Source organism: Hippocampus bargibanti, linkage group LG09 (genome assembly GCF_051943395.1).
Source record: "Hippocampus bargibanti isolate YZ-2025 linkage group LG09, ASM5194339v1, whole genome shotgun sequence".
Taxonomy (NCBI): domain Eukaryota; kingdom Metazoa; phylum Chordata; class Actinopteri; order Syngnathiformes; family Syngnathidae; genus Hippocampus; species Hippocampus bargibanti.
The window spans coordinates 3,068,661-3,087,500 of NC_142742.1; the positions used below are offsets into that span (position 1 = coordinate 3,068,661).

The following is an 18,840-nucleotide window of genomic DNA, read 5'->3' on the forward strand; positions in this document are numbered from 1 at the left end:
TCAGCACCCACACACAAGAAAAAAACAAAACCCGAACAAATTTGGGAATGGCAGTGAATGAGTTAATTCACTCTCTGGTGTTTATTTTATTAGTTTATTTATTCATTTGCGCATTCATTTAATGCTAATAGCAATACCTCAATGGGAACTTACTTTCTTTACCCCGAATGAACCAAGTACAGCAGCTTTTTTTTTGCTGTTTTATTATTTACACGTCGGTTTGCTCTCGTCAGCGTTTTTATGCACTTCAAAGTATAAATAATAATAATAATTACAAAACATGTATTGTCATGGCGCCGTTGCGCCATCTTCACAAGACAAACAAGCACTACGTATCCATACGATAATATCCAGCGTCATGTGATCCAAGTGCTTTGTTTTTGTTTTTGGGTGTGCAACACCAACCATTTTTTTCTCTTTCTATTCATTTTTTTAAATGTATACAGTGATACCTTGGCTTACGAACTTAATTGGTTCCCAGACAGAGTGTGTCAGGCGAAAAGTGTGTATCCCAAAAAATAATTTCACATAGGAAACCATTAAAATGAGAGTAATCCGTTCCCAGGTCCCCATAAAACATAATTTTCTACTTTCTAAGCCTTAAAACTACACAAAATATACCTTATTTTATGTATAATAAATGTGCTATGGTCATATAATTAAAGAAATATTCCACTGCGAGACTAATAAAGGCAAATCCAACCCAATCCAATAAACTGGACAGTATAATAAAGTCGTTTTATTTACCTTTGTGATGGTCGTTGATGGCTTGATGGAAAGGAGTGGCCGGTTTCATCAGCATGAAACACTTGATGAGGAACGTAGCCTTCTTCTTTCACCATATTAAGGAATGATCCCTTGTTGGTGCTTTCTCTGCGATAATTTTACCTAGTTCCTCATCAATTGTGTTCTGTTTAGCTGGGTTGATAGCTTTTTGCATCAAGTGTACAGATGGCTTGTCCGGGTTATTTTTGGAGCCTGATTTATGGGATATTTTAACCTTACAGGCTGGAACTTGATTGATGGGAATTTTAACCTTTCAGTCTACACTCTGCATTTGAACTATCAACGTTGAAACAAGTCCAAATTTCACTGTTTTCTATCCATTTTGTCACTCTCTCTCTGTCGTCTGCCTGTCTCTTTAATGTTTAACCCCCCCACCCCTCTCACTGCTGCGTCCTTGACCAATCACGTTGCTTTAACCGAAGACTGTAGGCAGGGAATAGAGGACAAAAACAGTCGGCTGCCATTTTGTTTTTTGGAGAACGCGCTTGTTCGCGAACGACACATCACTCATTGTGGCGCTTCGTGTGTATCCCGAAAAATAGTTTGTATGCCAAGGTAAAATGTTCATAAATGTAACGTTCGTAAACCGAAAAGTTCGTAAGCCGAGGGGTTCGTAAACCGACGTATCACTCTACACTTGTTTGTGATATGTATCTGGGTGTGCTTTTTTTTCCCCGTCTTGACCAACTCCATGCATTTTCCTTGAAAGCACAGGACGAAAAATAGTTTGTGGGTCCATTTTGTTCCAGTTTAAGATGACTTGTTCGTTGGAGGGCAGCTGGAATGCAAAACAATATACAGTAAAGTCTCGTTATATCGATATTCAAGGGAGTCCGAAAAAATATCGATATAACCGGGACTATCGATATATCCAACCCTGTTTGCATGTAATTTTCTCCATACGTGCATAGAAATAGTATCGATATAACCGGGACTATCGATATATCCGATATCGATATAACGAGACTTTACTGTATATATATATATATATATATATATATATATATATATATATATATATATATATATACAAGCTTTTTTTGCATTTTGGTTGTTTCCGTGTATTCTCCCGAGCCTGTTTGGATTGTTTGGTAGTGATTTAAAAAAAAAATATCTGTGCACTTCAATGTGTTGAAAAGCTCACAGGCAGTGTTTGAAGTTCCACCCGAACATTCCTTACAGCTATACAATGACAAGTCCAGGCGGCACACAAGTGGTGGAGGGGCTGGGTGGGGGGGGGGGGCACAGGAAGTGGCGAGAGGTTGGAAAAAGTCACTCGTGCTTGTTGACTTCTTTTTTCTGCTTTATGTGGCGTCCTTTTTTTCCCTTTGAGCGCTACGGCGAATCTTCATCTCTGTCAGTTGGATGTAGCGGATCACGTTGGTGTCTGCAATATAAGTACACAAAGGAGGATGGTTTATTTCAATGGGGTTTTTTTTTTTGGGGGGGGGGGGGTACTTAAAAATGTATTTTATGTTTAGGTCATTTATTATTATTATTATTATTATTATTATTATTATTATTATTATTGTCTTGTTTGGAATTTTTAAAGGTGTAAATTACCCCTTGACCTCTTGTAAGACCTTTTTAATACACAATTAAAATTTATATCTTCACTTTTATTTTATTATTACAGTAAAGTCTCGTTATATCGATATTCAAGGGAGTCCAAAAAAATATAGATATAACCGCGACTATCGATATATCCGATATCGATATAACGAGACTTTACTGTATTTTTTTTTTTTTACACTTTTGTATGAAACTTTTCCATTGCCTGTTCTATTTTTCAGTTATTTGTAATATATACTGTTATTATTTGTACTTTTATTTGTCACTATTTTCTTAATATTTTGTTTTGTTCCTAAATGTTTGTGCATTGTGCAATGTGCATTTTATTTAATACGTCTTTATATTTGTTTCTCGTGCATATATGTGTGTGTGTGTGTGTGTGTGTATATATATATATGTATGTATATATGTACGTATATATATGTATATGAATATACATATATATACACGTATATGTATGTATATATATATATGTATGTATATATGTGTATATATATATGTGTTGGAATTGGAATTGAATTGCCTTTATTAGTCTCACAGTGGAGAAATTTACATTTCACAGCAGCAAAGTGATGAAAGGAAGGAAGGAAGGTGTGTATGTATATATGTATATATATGTATATATGTGTATGTATATATGTATATATATGTATATATGTGTATGTATATATGTGTATATATATGTATATATATGTATATATGTGTATGTATATATATATATATATATATATATATATATATATATATATATATATATATATATATATATATATATATATACAGTAAAGTCTCGTTATATCGATATCGGATATATCGATAGTCCCGGTTATATCGATACTATTTCTATGCACGCACGGAGAAAATTACATGCAAACAGGGTCGGATATATCGATAGTCCCGGTTATATCGATATTTTTTTGGACTCCCTTGAATATCGATATATATATATATATATATATATATATATATATGCAGTATATGTATAATTAATATTCCCATGGTTTGTTCACTGCAGTGCGTGCCGATCACCTGAAGGCTCCTGCTTGTGCGACTCCTTCAGGTAGTAGAGAGCCTTCTGGAAGTCCCCCAGGTGGTAGTAGGCCACGCCCGAGCGGTACAGGGCCTTAAAGTTTTTCCCCTCCTTATGCAGCACCTTCAGACAGTACTCTTTCACACGCTCGTAGTTCACCAGTTCCATCTGGAGAAGGCAGGCTGGGTATCGAGGAGAAGGAAAGTCAGTGACCACCATGAGTCATTGCGCTGAAGAACCGTTTAGGATAAAAAAAGCTGTGCAATCTTGGACTAGATTATAATAACATAATAATCCATTGAATTTCTAAGCACCTTTCAAAACTCTCAAGGTTACTTTACAGTCGCAGGAGAAGTGTATATATACATACATATATACATATATATACACATATATATATACACACATATATATACACATATATATATATACATACATTAGTTAGTATTAGCTAGTGAATAGATAGCTAATAGCTAGTGAACACCTGTCGTTTAGTAATAATAATAATAAGAAGAATACATTTCCACCTTTCTAAACTCTCAAGGACACTTTACAGTCACATGATATTTTTTCCTGCGGGTGAGCAGCGGCAGCCACACGCGCCAGCGTTCACTCAACCCGGAAGTAACTCAGAGATATAAAGCTAGCTCGCCAATAGATAGCTAATAGCTATCCAGCTAGCTAGCCATTCAGCTAGATAATAATAATAATAATAATAATTGCATGTGTAAGTGCCTATCAAAACTCTCAAGGACACTTTACAGTCACATGATATTTTTTCTGCGGGTGAGCAGCGGCAGCCACATGCACCAGCGTTCACTCAACCCGGAAGTAACTCAAAGAGATATAAAGCTAGCTAGCTAGCCAATAGATAGCTAATAGCTATCCAGCTAGCTATATAATAATAATAATTTAATTAATAATAATACTAGTACATTGCATTTATAAGCACCTATCAAAACTCTCAAGGACACTTTACAGTCACATATTTTTTTCTGCGGGTGAGCAGCGGCAGCCACATGCGCCAGCGTTCACTCAACCCGGAAGTAACATAAAGTAAAATAAGAATAATAAAAATTAATAATAAATATGATAATAAATAATATGACAACACAGACACAGAGAGTCATTCATTCAATACAGTATTACAATGTAATTTATCACAATGCGGTATAATATAATAAAATACAATGTGTGGTGTTATTGGAAAATATTATGAATCTTTTTTTTTTTTTTTTTTGCCGTGACGTAATTTTGTGTAACATTGCACTTTCGTGTATAGCAGTTAAATTCGTCGAAAGTGTCGTGCCGCGTACCGGCTAAGCTGTTGTAGCACTCGAGCTCGGCGTTCTCCATGGCCCCCTTCTGCTCCTCGGTCAGCGGACTGGACTTGCCCATGGCGGCCAACAACGACTTGGAACCACCGCCGTCCGGGTCGCCGAACACCCGGCACAGTCCCTTCATCTCCAACAACGCGCGGTGATATTTCCCGATGGCCTCGCGATATTTCTTGTCCTTGTAGCATTGCGTCCCCTGGCACTTGAAGTCCAGCGCCCGCCTCACGACGTCGGCGGGCTCGCTGTGCGACGGCTGCTTGAGAATGGCGCCGCCGCCGGTGGTTCCTCCGTGGTGGTGGTGGTGGTGGTGGTGGTGGTGGTGGTGGTGATGGTGGCGCGGGTGTGGACGGGCATCTCTGCTTCGGCCGCCGCCTGGGGGTGGTTGGACGCCCGATTGGAGCCTCGGGGGCCCGCCGCCGTTGTCTGCCGCGAGGCCGCCTCGACTCGCCTCCACCCTGGGGCCGCCGACGACGTCGTTGCCGCCGCCTTGGATCAAGCTCGTTTTCGACATGGAGCTTAAAGAATCGTCCTTTCCTCCCAGGTATTTTTCACTGCATCCTCCTCCTCCTCCTCGTCGGTGCCGCGGATTGCGCGTCCGTTTTGTGGTGCAAAGCAAAGCTGCTGGATGATACGCGCGTACGTGCGCGTCCCCGTGATGCTCGACTCGCCCGCTGGTTTATAATTAGGAGCCAAGGGGATCCCAAAGTTGATCCTTCGCCAGCCACGGCGATGTTTTCCATTTCATTACATAGACGTGTTAGCAGTAGCCTGTAAAGCCTTCACTGCTGGCCTAAAAATATCTGAATTGTATTATATTTTGTTCATTAAAGGACTACCGACACCATTTTTTTGTTTCCTAACTGATATCAGAAAAACGTTTTATAGCATCTAAAATACCCAAAACACGCAGAGTGATATTTTTATTCAATTGCAAAACAACAATAAAAATGACTTAAAGTGTCCAAAATCTGCAAAAAAATTGAGCTGCGAATTGGGCATTTTCAGAAAGTCCCTCCCCCAGTTCGTGACGTCACAGCCAAGACGTCTTGCATTGCTGGAGAATCAAAACAATGGCTTCAGATTTGGAGAATATGCTTTCTTGTTACACACCCAGTTATGAATATAATTCAAATAGTTCTGAAGAGGAAAACATACATGTTTGCAATCGATTAAAGAATTTATTCCGTGCCATTTTGGGGGAAATGTATGATGAAAAAAGAGGCAGAAAATGGCGACCAAGCTGCTGTGAGGGATTAATCAGCCCGTTTCCACAGGCTGATAAATTCCTCATATGGAGCTTGGTCGCCCTCTTTTGGCTCTTTTTGGTGCAACATGATGTTTTCAGACCAAACAAGCGCAGCAAAATGCATTGACGTGATGGAAGAACTGCTACAATGTGTCTTTTTTTCGGTCAGGGGTGTTCCTTCAGTGACGTCACGTACGGACTCGTCACCAACTCAAAAACAAGACTTCCGGAATATTCAGCGTGAGTCTTAAAACGTAAAATATAGCTATATGCGATGGAATCTTTGTAAAATATGCTCAGTAGAAGTCATTTGAAGCCATTTTACAAATTATGGACACAACTTGTCCGGAGACGTCGGTTGTCCTTTAATGTAATTGTCTCTGTGGCCATATGTTACACTTGTAACTAAATACACAGCGTGTATTTAGTTTCTTTAGTTTTTTTTTTTGATGGGGGAGGGAGTTGTTATACAAGCTTGCATGTCGTTCATGAAGAAATGATCAAACAATGATCCTCCTTCAGCTTGTTTTTAAGTCTTGCGTGCGAAATCAGATAAACATCTCCTCATTCCTTGTCCGATCTTGCCCAAAGCTGCCTCAGTCGTCATGAAATCGAACAGACTTGAGACCAAAATACTCATGACCCCCCCTCCCCCCGCGGGCCTATGACGTCATTCTTTCTGCAGCATGATGTCATTGTTTGTGTGTGGTGGGCTTCGATTATGCATGCGCAAACTGTATTGGCAGGGAAAGGATGTTCAGATGCTCCTTGATATTTTTCGCTATTTTTTATTGATTTATTAATTTGATGCAGCATAAGAAACACTTTTCTTTCATCATAAAAAAAAGTTAATTCCTAAATTATATGGGTCTGGAGTTATGTGAGCTTGAAATGAGGGCAGGTTTCCAAAATACAATGCGATACATACATATTGACTTATATAACGCTTTAACAACAGCTGAAGCTGGAACAAAAACGCTAACATTGAAAAATCCTCTCATTTTAAAAGCAAAAAAATGGATTATTCTCATTTTAATGGTTTCTTATGGGAAATTAATGTTTGGGATACACACTTTTTGTCTTACCCACTCTGTCTGGGAAGCAATTAAGTTTGTAAGCCAAGGTATCACTATTTGCTATCTATTAGCTAGCTACCTAGCTGGCTATCTATTTTCTACCTATTAGCTAGCTAGCTAGCTGGCTATCTATTTCCTATTGATTTGCTATTTATTAGCACATGTAGCTATGTAGCTGGCTATTTATTAGCTATATGCTATCTAGCTAGTTAGCTAACTGTCTAGCTGGCTAGCTATTTGCTATCTATTGGCTATATGTCTAGCTAGATAGCTAGCTATGTAGGTGGCTATTTATTAGCTATGTGGCTACCTAGCTAGTTAGCAAACTGTCTAGCTGGCTATCTGTTAGGAATAGTAGTAGCTGGCAGGCAATCTATTAGATATCTATTAGCGATATAGTTGGCTGGCTAGCTATTGGCTACCTGTTAGCTATCTTGCTGGCTGGCTATCTGTTAGCTATCTATCCAGCTCGCTGGCTATTAGCTAGCTAGTTAGCTGGTTGTCTATTAGCTAGCAAACTGGCTATCTAATAACTGTCGAATAGCTAGCTAACTAGCTTTCGATCTATTTGAGTTACTTCCGGGTTGAGTTAACGCTGGCGCATGTGGCTGCCGCTTCTCACCCGCAGAATAAAAAACGATCCCGTGACTGTAAAGTTGCTTTGAGAGTTTTGAAAGGTGCTTAGAAATGCTGGAGACACTCTGCCATGTTTTATTTTATTTTTTTAGCTGTCAGGTCGCGACCCACTGAACTCAGCTTTGCTACTGGCAGTGCTGGTGAGCTCAGCTGGTGTTTTGGGTGTGTCACTTAAATTCCACAGTCCCTCCACACCACATTGTAAGTCCTGAGAGGGCTGTTAAATACGAGTACATATAGAGACGCTGGTTATATAAAGCCTCTTCTTATGTCTCAGGACGGTACGCTAGCTTTAAATAGTTGGATGTTGTCAGGCAAGTACAATATGTGAGATTGAACAAATACCATTTGAGTGTACTGTAGTTCCATAATTCTACAATACAACGTGGCTATTGTTGACAGTACAGTCAGCGTTGGTGATGGATTTTACTACCCTGACATCTTATTTAGGGATCAAAACACTCATGTTCAGTCATACAAGCGACTGTGTGACATTTACTTATTTGAATTTGACTACAATTTTAAGCCTCTTTTTGTCGTCATTACGTGATAATAATATTAACCCCGTTTATATTCCCTTATTTCTTGATAAAGACACACAATTATTGCATTCATACAAACAAAAATCTAATTTGAGAAAATAAATAAAACGCGCACGCTAAAATTATACCCCGTTCGATGATGTCATCAAATAGCGACAATGTCACCATCGTGCCTCATGCGCCATCTTAGTGCGTCCACTTATTTACGCCATGGCATCGGTGGATTTTCGAGGTAGTGGAAAGTTGTTACATTATTATTTCAATCGTACACACAGTGTTTGAGAAATTGTAGTTGAACTAGGGGCTTGAATCTTGGCTGCGATAATCTTGTTAAGAAACTGTATTATTGTATTATTTGTTTTATTTAGATTTTAGTGTTAGCGACTAGCTTTAGCATCGCTTTTATTTACATTGCTTGAATTGGTAGACAAGGGTTTTTCTCTAACTCGACGATCTTTCTCAAGGCTGCTATTTATGGTTTTTAGTAACATCAACGCTGAACGTAATCATTAACGTTGCATTTTTTTATTGACGCGTTTTAAAATGCGTCTGTGCACCTCTATTGCATTTTATTTCCAAAGTCGATTTTCAATTGTGTTTTAGCTACTTAACGATGGGTGGATTGCATCATACTAAATGTATTTCGCTTGACATTGCAGACAACCTGCTCGGCATATCCTGGGTGGACAGTGGCTTGGTTCCCATACTCAACCCTGGAAATGTACTCGATTACTTCTCGGAGAGAAGTAACCCCTTTTATGACCGCACTTGTAATAATGAGGTGGTGAAAATGCAGCGGCTCAGCCTGGACCATCTCAAGTAGGTTCATCTTGTGGAATTTTCATTGAAAAAAAAAAAAACAAACAAACATGGAATGAGCATCATATTCCTTTAAACTATTCCAAAATAAACACATTGACCCAAAAAAAACATTTTTATAAACCTGTAATGTCATGGCAGTTGACTGTACTTTCCTTACTTTGCAGTCAGATGGTTGGGGTGGAGTACATTCTTCTCCATGCGCAAGAACCCATCCTCTACATCATCCGTAAGCAACAGAGACAGTCGCCCACGCAAGGTGAATACCATCTAAATAATAATAATAATAATAATAATAATAATAATACATTTGTTTTCTAAGCGCCGTTCAAAACTCTCAAGGTCACTTTACAGTCACAAAAGAAGTTTTAATCTGGGTGAGCAAATCGACAGCAAGCTAGCTAATATATAGCTAATAGCTAGCCAGCTAGATAGCGAGCCAGATAGATAGCTAATAGCCAACTAGATAGCCTGCAAGACAGCTAATAGATAACAAATAGCTAGCTGTCTAAATAGCTAGCTAGATAGAAAATAGATAGCCAGCCAGGTAGCTAGCTAGATAGCTAGCGAGATAGATAGTTAATAGCCAGCTAGATAGCTAATATATAGCCAGCTATATAGGCAACAAGACAGCTTATAGATAGCAAATCAATAGCTAGCTAGATAGCAAATAGATAGCCACCTAAATTGCCAGATAGCTAAATACCAAAGATATTTTTATTTTGTTGTTGTTTTTTCATGCTACACCATTGAAATAATAATAATAATACATTTGATTTCTAAGCGCATTTCAAAACGCTCAAGGTCACTTAACAGACACAGAAGAAGTTTTGCTCCGGGTGAGCAGCGGCAGCCACACTCAACCTGGAAGGAACTCAAATAGATAGAAAGCTAGCTAATATATAGCTAGTAGCTAGCCAGCTAGATAGCTAGACAGATAGATAGCTAATCGCCAGCTAGATAGCCTATAAGACAGCTAATAGATAGCAAATAGCTAGCTGGCTAAATAGCTAACAACAAGACAGCTAATAGATAGCAAATCGATAGCTAGCTAAATAGCAAATAGATAGCCAGCCAGGTAGCTAGCTAGATAGCCAGTCAAATAGCTAGCTAGATAGCAAATAGATAGCCAGCCAGGTAGCTAGCTAGATAGCCCGATAGCTCGCCAGAAAGAGAGTTAATAACCAGCGAGATAGCTAGCTAGATAGCCAGATAGCTAATGACCAAAGATATTTTTACTTTGTTGTTGTTTCAATGCTCCAACACTCGATTTTTTTATTTTATTCTTCGATCCAATAAAACATTGCATATCTTCTGTCTTCTCTTTCACGATGACATTCGTCCGCCATCTTCTCGTGACATTTTTACACCAACCAGTGATTCCGTTAGCTGACTATTACATCATCATCGGAGTGGTCTATCAAGCCCCGGATCTCAGCACGGTGATCAGTTCCAGAGCGGTAAGAACCGGTCCTCTGAATCCCTTCCACTTTTGGCAAAAATAAGGCTCCTTCCCTAATAACGTCTCTCCACGAGTCATGCACACCCACCCCACGCCATTAAAAAAAAAATAGATGCCCACATAACATTACTATGTGCCTCAATGAAATTCCTCAACTCACTTCAACACCGTTACCTGCCCGTAAGATGCCACAAGATAAAGGCAAATCACTTTTATGGGCGAAATAAAAAAATTCAACTCACATCCTCATAGTTCATTGACACCAAGATGCCGCAAAATGGAGTCAAACTCCTCAACTCATGCCAACATAGTTCCTTGTCTCTTATTTCGGAATTTCTTTGTTTATTAACCATCTATTAGCTATTTGGCTCGCTATTTGGCTAGCTCTCTAATAGCTATCTAATAGCTATCTACTAGTTGTATAGCTATCTATTAGCTATATAGGTAGCTCTCTAATAGCTATTTGGCTAGCTGTCTAATAGCTATCTAATGGATATCTAATAGCTATTTACTAGTTGTCTAGCTATCTATTAGCTATATAGGTAGCTCTCTAATAGCTATCTATTAGCTAGCTAGCTATTTGCTATCTAACTAGCTAGCTGGCTACCTAGCTAGTTATCTATTTGCTATCTATTCGCTATCTAACTAGCTATCTCTTAGCTAGCTAGCTTTCTGTTTATTTGAGTTACTTCCGGGTTGAGTGAAGGCTGGCGCCGCTCACCCACAGAAAAATTTATCCTGTGACTGTAAAGTGACCTTGAGAGTTTTGAAAGGGGCTTAGAAATTAAATGTATTATTATTATTATTGTTATATATGTCATGAATCCGTTTTAGCTATCTATTAGCTGTCTACCTGGCTGGCTGGCTGGCTATCTGGCTAGCTAACTCTTAGTTATCTAGCTAGCTATTTGGATAGCTATCTAATGGCTAATAGCTATCTCTACAAGCTGTCTAGCTGGCTGGCTAGCTATCTAGCTATCTATCTATTAACTATCTAGCTATCTTTCTCATAGCTATCTGTTAGCTATCTATTAGCTAACTAGCTAGCTTTCTATCTATTTGAGTTACTTCCGGGTTGTGTGAACGCTGGTGCGTGTGGCTGCCGCTGTTCACCCACAGAAAAACTTCTCCTGTGACCGGTAAAGTGACCTTGAGAGTTTTGAAGGGCGCTTAGAAGTGAAATGTATTATTATTATTATTATTATTATTATTATTATTATTATTATTATTATTATTATTTCAGCTCTCTGCCGTTCACGGCATCCAGTCTGCATTTGACGAAGCCATATCCTACTGCCGCTATCATCCCTCCAAAGGATACTGGTGGCACTTTAAAGACCAGGAAGAGAGAGGTGAACCTTTATTTCTCTAAAAATCGTCACAAAAACACTCCAGAGGAAGAAAATATCATTTATACATTTTTCACAGAAAAAAACAAACCGAAATCCAAGAAGAAGGACGAGCCAGGTTCATTGTTCCAAAGACATCGCGTGGACACGCTGCTTTTGGACCTGAGGTCAAAGTTCCCGCCAACCTTCTACCAGGTACTTTTGAAGCTAGTTGACCATCTGCCAAACTGCACCTTGTTGTGAAATTCGCTGGCACCATTGAGTGCTTGTAACTCAAATTTTTGCTCTCAACTCAAGACACGTCATCGGTCGAGTACCTCAAAGACGTACGAGTACCGCTGTATTTATCTTTTATTTTTCTTTTTTTTTTCTGTAATTTCAGCCAAAGCCTGGAGAGAAGCCCATTCCCGGTAGGATCTCGGTTGTATTGATCTACAACGCACATTATCTTTAAAATCTCAATTTGTCGTAAATATTTAAACAATTACACGGATAATCAACAGATGTGTAACATATTTTGAAACGTATTTCCGAGATGTTCGATCGGACACTGTGGACGAAGGTTCGGACCCAGAAAGATTGTCTTTACTGCCGGCAGGAGACGTAGCCATTCATGACAGACGTCTGAATTCTGCAGCCAAGCTATTTATTGAAAGTCTATGCAAATTTAAAGGACAACCGACGCTTCCGTTCAAGTTGTGTCCATAATTTGTAAAATCACTTGAAATGACTTCTACTGAGCGTATTTTACAAAGATTACACCGCATGTAGCTATAGTTTACGTTTTAAGACTCGCGCTGAATATTCAGGAAGTCTTGTTTTCGAGTTGATGACGATCCCGACGTGACGTCACTGAAGGAACGCCCCTGACCGAGAAAGCGACACACAATGCATTTTGCGGTACTACTTTGTTTGGTCTGAAAACTTCCGTGTTGATGGCGAAATCAGAAGGAAAACACATAAATAACGCGATGGTGAATCGTTGTGTGTTGCGCCAAGACACCTATTTGATATTTGCTGACACAAATTCCCGGCAGACAAATCATCCCATTTCCAACGGCGCTTGGGCGCCATCTTGTGCGTTTTAACTCATTTTTATTGGTGTTTTTCATTTGACTAAAAATATCAGCCTGTGTGTTTTGGGTATTTTCGATGCTATAAAACGTTTTTCTGATGTCAGCTAGGAAACAAAAAAAATGGTGTCGGTTGTCCTTTCTGTGATACATTAGTAAAACATAGTTTTCTTGATTAGAATACCACGCCCCTGGGCGTTCTAAGCGCGAACAGCTGTAAGCAATAAAAAAAATTGGCTCTTCCACGAACTGATAAATTTGTAACCTGGCTAATGAGCTCTTCCTGTGAAGGAGTTTCAGGTCGTAAATAGCTTCGGTGATAAAGGAGTTTCCCAAGTCCTAAATTCTGTCAGATCTCCTCGATGAAGATGACAGTTTAACAAGCTGTGTCTGTTGACCTCAGATTAACCCCAGGTTGTCTGTGCTTTAATTGTGTATTCGGGTCACAAATGTTGACTAAGCATATAACAGCATGAAACGTTGAAATATGATAACTTCTTATTCTCCATCAACGTGTCACCAGTGGAGGTGAAAAAAGAGCCTGAACCTCCTCCGGAAAGCATCAAACAAGAGGAAAGGGAACCAGCGACCAAATCGTCCACCGTTGCCGCCACCGCCGCGCCCGCCGCCGCCGCGGCAGCCGCGCCGACCAGTAAGCCGCCTCCTGAAAAGCGAGCGCGACTCCAGTGACCTCCATTACACCGATAGCAAACTCAATTAGGACTTTGTCACCGCTATTCGGCCTCTGTGTGGTAAGAATGAGGAAGTTGTACTCATGTCGGGCCCACACGGCATTATTAAATAATGATGACAATATAAACATGGGTGGGGATGGGCCAGTGGATGTTTGGTGATCTGTTTGTAATCATAATTTTCCATTCAAGGATTACTCCATTCCCACTTGTCTTTTTTTAACACATTCAGGAATGATCATGTATCCTTGTCTAACGTGGGAACTCAAGATTCTTCACCAATGCACTGCTTGTCCTTTTTTTTGTATACAGTGAGACCTCAACTTATGAACTTAATTGGTTCCCAGACAGAGTGTGTAAGGCGAAAAGTGTGTATCTCAAAAAAAAAATTCCCATAGGAAACCATTAAAATTGGAATAATCCGTTCCCGGGTTTCCATAAAATATACTTTTCAACTAAATAAGCATTAAAACTACACACAACATACCTTATTCTATGTATAATAAATGTGCTATTGTATTGTAATGAAAGAAATACACTGCATTGTATCATAAAGTCACTTTATTTACATTTGTGATGGTCATTTATGGCTTGATGGAATGGCGTTGGAGGTTGAAGGTCAAAGGGAATTGCTGTTTGGAAAGAGGCGCATTACATGACGACTGTAATTAAAGAAATAAACTGTGCTGTAAAATAAAGTTTTATTTACCTTTTTGATGGTCGTTGATGGCTTATGGAAGGAGAGTCACCTTCCATAAATAAGGACTGTTGGTAACTTAACCTCTGGTGCTGTTCGGTCGTGTGCTTCCGCCGAAGTTCACTCCGCCAGCCGTGGTGGGTGTGTATTATCAAAATAGTGCTTATTATAAGGTTTAATTTTCAGAAATTTGACGTTTGTAAGACTAAAAGTTTGTAGGCTAAGGTGTTTGTAAGTTGAGGTCTCACTGTACTAAAATATATATGATTTTTTTTTCTTGTCTTTCACACAATACACTTTCATATTTGTTTTTGTATTCCCTCTATCTGTTTATTCTTGATAACATTGGACTCAATGCACTATCTTGTCAATGTTTAAAAAAATGCCAAATTCAGCAAGAAACGCTACTTTTGTGATTGTTATACTCGATATTTTGTATGGATTCAGTGTTAAATACTGTTTTGAAATATTGATTACAATACAATTCATATCTATGCGCTTTAACAACGGCTGAAGCTGTGACAAGTTGCGTACTAATGCGACCGCCTTGTTGAAATGAGCAAAATTCTATTTTTTTTTATATGACGAAATAAACACAAAAATGTCCAGTAAAAATAGATTAGCTTTCTTTGCTTTAGCTGTAGAACACTTATTTTTAATATATTTCCAAATCCATTACTGAATTTCTGTATTATTGTTCAAATATTTTAAAACACGTATATTTTGGATCTGATGTAGCTTTATTTGTCTGAGTGGATAAATTTACATTTTGTAGCAGCAAAGTTAGGAAAGGAAAGAAAGAAGTAGAAAAACAAAATACAGGAGCTGCTGGAAAGGGCAGTCACTCGCGGAACCATTTTGAAGTACAAAAAAACGAAATAACAAATATGACAAAACATGTACCCTCTTTGTCGTGGTTATTTTCAATAACATTTGATTTTTAGTATTTTTTTTTATTTATTGACGTGCATCTACTCCACTATTCACACGTAACACCCCAAATTAACACTAGATGTCGACATATGTTACTTTTATACCAAACTGGGAAAAACATGTTTGTATTCTATTGTCGCATCAGCTGTTGCTGATTTCAACTCTTACTTCTTATCTAAAAGATATTTACACGTATTATATTACATAAAACGAAGGGATTTGGACAAAATGTTATCCAAGCTCTTCTATTTTCGCTCTTCTTCGGGTAAACCGTGACGGAAGCCACGAAGAAGAACATCCACGCAGGGCGTGGTGGGATAGCACTGTCCTCCGCTGGAGGACTCATTGGAGCAACCAAGCGCCCCGGGTTTGCCTTGGCTTGTCTGACGGCTGACCGGGACTAGCTAGCGGGGCTAGAAGATGCCTAGGCCAGCGTCTCTGACCAACAACACGGCGCCGCTCGTCCTTTAGTCGGCGGCGTTCGAGTCGCCCTCGCCGGCCGCGGTGGTTCCCTTCGTCGGTCCGCTCAAGCAAGCCATGGGCTCGCAGACCCTCCAGATCCTCAGGCAGGGGGTCTGGGCTTCAATCACCGGCGGCTGGTACTACGACCCCGACCAGAATACGTTCGTCAACGCGCTCCATCTTTACATCTGGCTCTTTTTGCTATGTTTCCCCTTCACGCTGTACATGGTGAGTTCCCCAATGTTTTTAACATTTTCTTCTGCTTTTTTTCTTTGAACCCCGCCATTTTATTCGACAACCAAAAAGGAAGACTCCTTTTCTCCTCTCCGTTGTCGGTCCAGTTTAGCGGCCACTGGGACCGTAAAGTCTCCCCCTGGTCTATGTAATCGGTAGCGGACACAATGTAACGTGCCATTAAAGTCCAACAATAACACGAAATTCCCCTTTGTGGCTCCGAATAGACCATTCTTTGTAACATTTGTGTTCGTTTGAGCTTATTCAAGTGACTACATTGTTCAAAATAACGCGTTTTTTTAAGAGTTAACTGTCTAGTTTTATTTACATTGAATCTTGAGTTACAGTGATGCCTTGACTTACGAACTTAATTGGTTCCCAGACAGAGTGTGTAAGGCGAAAAGTGTGTATCCCAAAAAATAATTTCCCATAGGAAACCATTAAAATGAGAATAATCCGTTTCCACGTCTCATAAACCATTTTTTTAACTTTCTAATTTTCTAAGCCTTAAAACTACACAAAATATACCTTATTTTATGTATAATAAATGTGCTATGATATTATAATTAAAGAAACTGTACTGTATAATAAAATCGTTTTATTGACCTTTGTGATGGTCATTGATGGCTTGATTGAATGGAGTGGCCGGTTTCATCAACATTAAACACTTGATGAGGAACGTAACCTTCTTCTTTCACCATCTTGAGGAATGATCCCTTATAGGTGCTTTTTCTGTGATAATTCTATCTCGTTCCTCATCAGTTGTGTTCTGTTTAGCTGGGTTGATAGCTTTTTGCATCAAGTGTACAGATGGCTTGTGCGGGTTGTTTGTGGAGCCTGATTGATGGGTTATTTTAACCTTGCAGTCTACACTCTGCCTTTGAACTATCAAAGTTGAAACTCTCTCACCGTCGTATTGGATATTGGATATGCCTTTATTAGTCTCACAGTGGAGAAATATGCCTGTCTCTTTAATATTTAAACCACCCCCCTCACTGCTGCGTTCTTGACCAGTCACGTGGCTTTAACCGAAGACTGTAGGCAGGGAATAGAGGACAAAAACAGTCGGCTGCCATTTTGTTGTTAGAAGAACGGGCTCGTTCGCAAACGACACATCACTTATTGAGGTAGCTCCGTGTACGAAAAAGTTTGTATGCCAAGGTAAAGTTCGTATGCCAAGGTAAAATGTTCATAAATGTAACGTTCGTGAACGAAAAGTTCGTCAGTCAAGGGTTTCGTAAACCGAGGTATCACTGTACTTCATTTTTTTATTAGATATCCCCCATCAACTCTTATATTATCTCTATCTAGATTTTAATTTTGTTAATAATTCAACCGCAGTATGAAATCTGTTATCTATACTGTTTGTCCTGATTTGAGCCAGCCTCTCCCTGCTGACTGGAGGGCCCATATACAATAATGAAAATACACAAAGAAAACATGTTTATTCTTGTTCTACATTCAACACATCAAATGACTACAACGGGAACATTAGAAACAATTCACGCAGCCTTGAAATTCATTTTCAAACCTCCACGACTGCCCTCACATTTCTATTAGTGCCACCCCAGCGTCAATTTCCCGGGCATACTAACTTCTATATTAAGGGTGTTTCAAATTAGTTTATGGCTTCTATTCTGAGAGTGGAAATCCAACAGTCAGCTTTGTGATTTATAACCCGAGCCACAGCGAATAGCAATGCCTACAGACATAGAGGGTGTTTCAAGTGCATTGTCAGAAGATATGGGCCGGGGGTCAGTGGGGGGTTATTGTGTCGTAGCGATACATGTGCTCATTTACACTCAATTTATGGATGGTTATTTATTTATGTTTGTTTTTGCGGATTGGAACAGTCGCATCTACTAACACAAAAAGCTTCACGGTCCTCAAGATTTTTAAACCACGCATCACTTCAAAAGAATATAAAAATATAGTGATACCTTGCCTTACGAACTTAATTGGTTCCCCGAGAGAGTGTGTATGGCGAAAAATGTGTTTCTCCCAAAAAATAATTTCACATAGGAAACCATTAAAATGAGAATAATTCGTTCCAAAACATAATTTTCAACTTTCTAAATTTCTAAGCCTTAAAAATACACATAATAAGCCTTATTTTATGTATGATATGTTACGGTTCGCAAGGTGGTGATGGTGGTTGTGGATTCCAAAAAAGCAGACAGGAGGGAGCAGGAGGTTATATTTGACAAATTGTTTTAAAATAAAGTCCGCAGGAACAAAATCTAAAACATCAAAGTCATCCGAACAGAAAAGTACAAAGTATCAAAGAAAAACATGAGTAAAAATCTGCCAAGATGAAACAAACCTGATAGGGTGAAGCAAACACATTCAATGCAATGACCCGACACGGAATGGTCGTGCCGGGATTCCTTTGAACTGCCACTGATCGGAATGACCAGCACCTGTGCATGCGGGGCCGACAGCGCCACCCGTTGGTCGCCCACCAGATCGTGCTAATCGTAATAAATGTGCTATGGTATTATAATTAAAGAAATAAACTGTACTGTATAATAAAGTGGTTTTATTTACCTTTGTGATGGTCGTTGATGGCTTGATGGAATGGAGTGGCCGGTTTCCTCAGCATTAAACACTTGATGAGGAACGTAGCCTTCTTCTTTCACCCTCTTGAGGAATGATCCCTTGTAGGTGCTTTCTCTGCGATCATTTTACCTTGTTCCTCATCAATTGTGTTCTGTTTAGCTGGGTTGACAGCTTTTTGCATCAAGAGTACACATGGCGAACGACACATCTCTCATTGTAGCACTCCGTGTGTATCCCGAAAAATAGTTCGTATGCCAAGGTAAAATGTTCATAAATGTAACGTTCGTAAACCGAAAAGTCCGTAAGCCAAGGGGTTTGTAAACCGAGGTATCAGT

At 39.3% G+C, this 18,840-nt stretch overlaps 3 protein-coding genes across 5 annotated transcripts in view; 2 read left to right on the plus strand and 1 right to left on the minus strand.

Annotated features, from left to right (window-relative positions):
- Positions 1-78: 78 nt before the first annotated feature.
- Positions 79-5,236, minus strand: ttc9 (tetratricopeptide repeat domain 9). Its single transcript, XM_089004783.1, has 3 exons — positions 4,705-5,236; positions 3,388-3,570; positions 79-2,173 (listed from the first exon to the last, which is right to left on the minus strand). The coding sequence occupies exons 1-3, from the start codon at positions 5,234-5,236 to the stop codon at positions 2,091-2,093; spliced, it is 798 nt and encodes a 265-aa protein (XP_088860909.1). The 3' UTR covers positions 79-2,090.
- Positions 5,145-15,135, plus strand: med6 (mediator complex subunit 6). Of its 3 annotated transcripts, XM_089004779.1 has the most exons (9): positions 5,145-5,266; positions 6,141-6,211; positions 8,885-9,044; positions 9,212-9,303; positions 10,422-10,504; positions 11,750-11,858; positions 11,935-12,050; positions 12,238-12,265; positions 13,452-15,135. In XM_089004779.1, the coding sequence occupies exons 1-9, from the start codon at positions 5,235-5,237 to the stop codon at positions 13,616-13,618; spliced, it is 858 nt and encodes a 285-aa protein (XP_088860905.1). In that variant the 5' UTR covers positions 5,145-5,234; the 3' UTR covers positions 13,619-15,135. The 3 variants fall into 3 exon arrangements, with proteins under 3 accessions (XP_088860905.1, XP_088860908.1, XP_088860907.1); XM_089004782.1 differs by lacking the exons at positions 5,145-5,266; positions 6,141-6,211 and adding an exon at positions 8,405-8,457 and having other exon boundaries at positions 13,452-15,134; XM_089004781.1 differs by lacking the exons at positions 5,145-5,266; positions 6,141-6,211 and adding an exon at positions 8,421-8,460 and having other exon boundaries at positions 13,452-15,134.
- A 413-nt stretch (positions 15,136-15,548) lies between these two features.
- pcnx1 (pecanex 1) overlaps positions 15,549-18,840 on the plus strand; it is a 45,627-nt gene continuing 42,335 nt past the window's right edge. The window contains 1 exon segment of the mRNA XM_089004434.1: positions 15,549-15,940. Within this exon segment, the coding sequence (XP_088860560.1) occupies positions 15,788-15,940 (153 nt within the window). The 5' untranslated portion in view covers positions 15,549-15,787.

Coding starts and splice junctions, on each gene's coding strand:
- ttc9 (XM_089004783.1), bottom strand. CDS start 5,236: ATGTCGAAAACGAGCTTGATCCAAGGCGGCGGCAACGACGTCGTCGGC. Junction 3,571..4,704: donor GTGCTACAACAGCTTAGCCG/GTACGCGGCACG, acceptor CTCGATACCCAG/CCTGCCTTCTCCAGATGGAA. Junction 2,174..3,387: donor GCACAAGCAGGAGCCTTCAG/GTGATCGGCACG, acceptor CTTATATTGCAG/ACACCAACGTGATCCGCTAC.
- med6 (XM_089004779.1), top strand. CDS start 5,235: ATGGAGCTTAAAGAATCGTCCTTTCCTCCCAG. Junction 11,859..11,934: donor TAAAGACCAGGAAGAGAGAG/GTGAACCTTTAT, acceptor CATTTTTCACAG/AAAAAAACAAACCGAAATCC. Junction 12,051..12,237: donor TCCCGCCAACCTTCTACCAG/GTACTTTTGAAG, acceptor CTGTAATTTCAG/CCAAAGCCTGGAGAGAAGCC.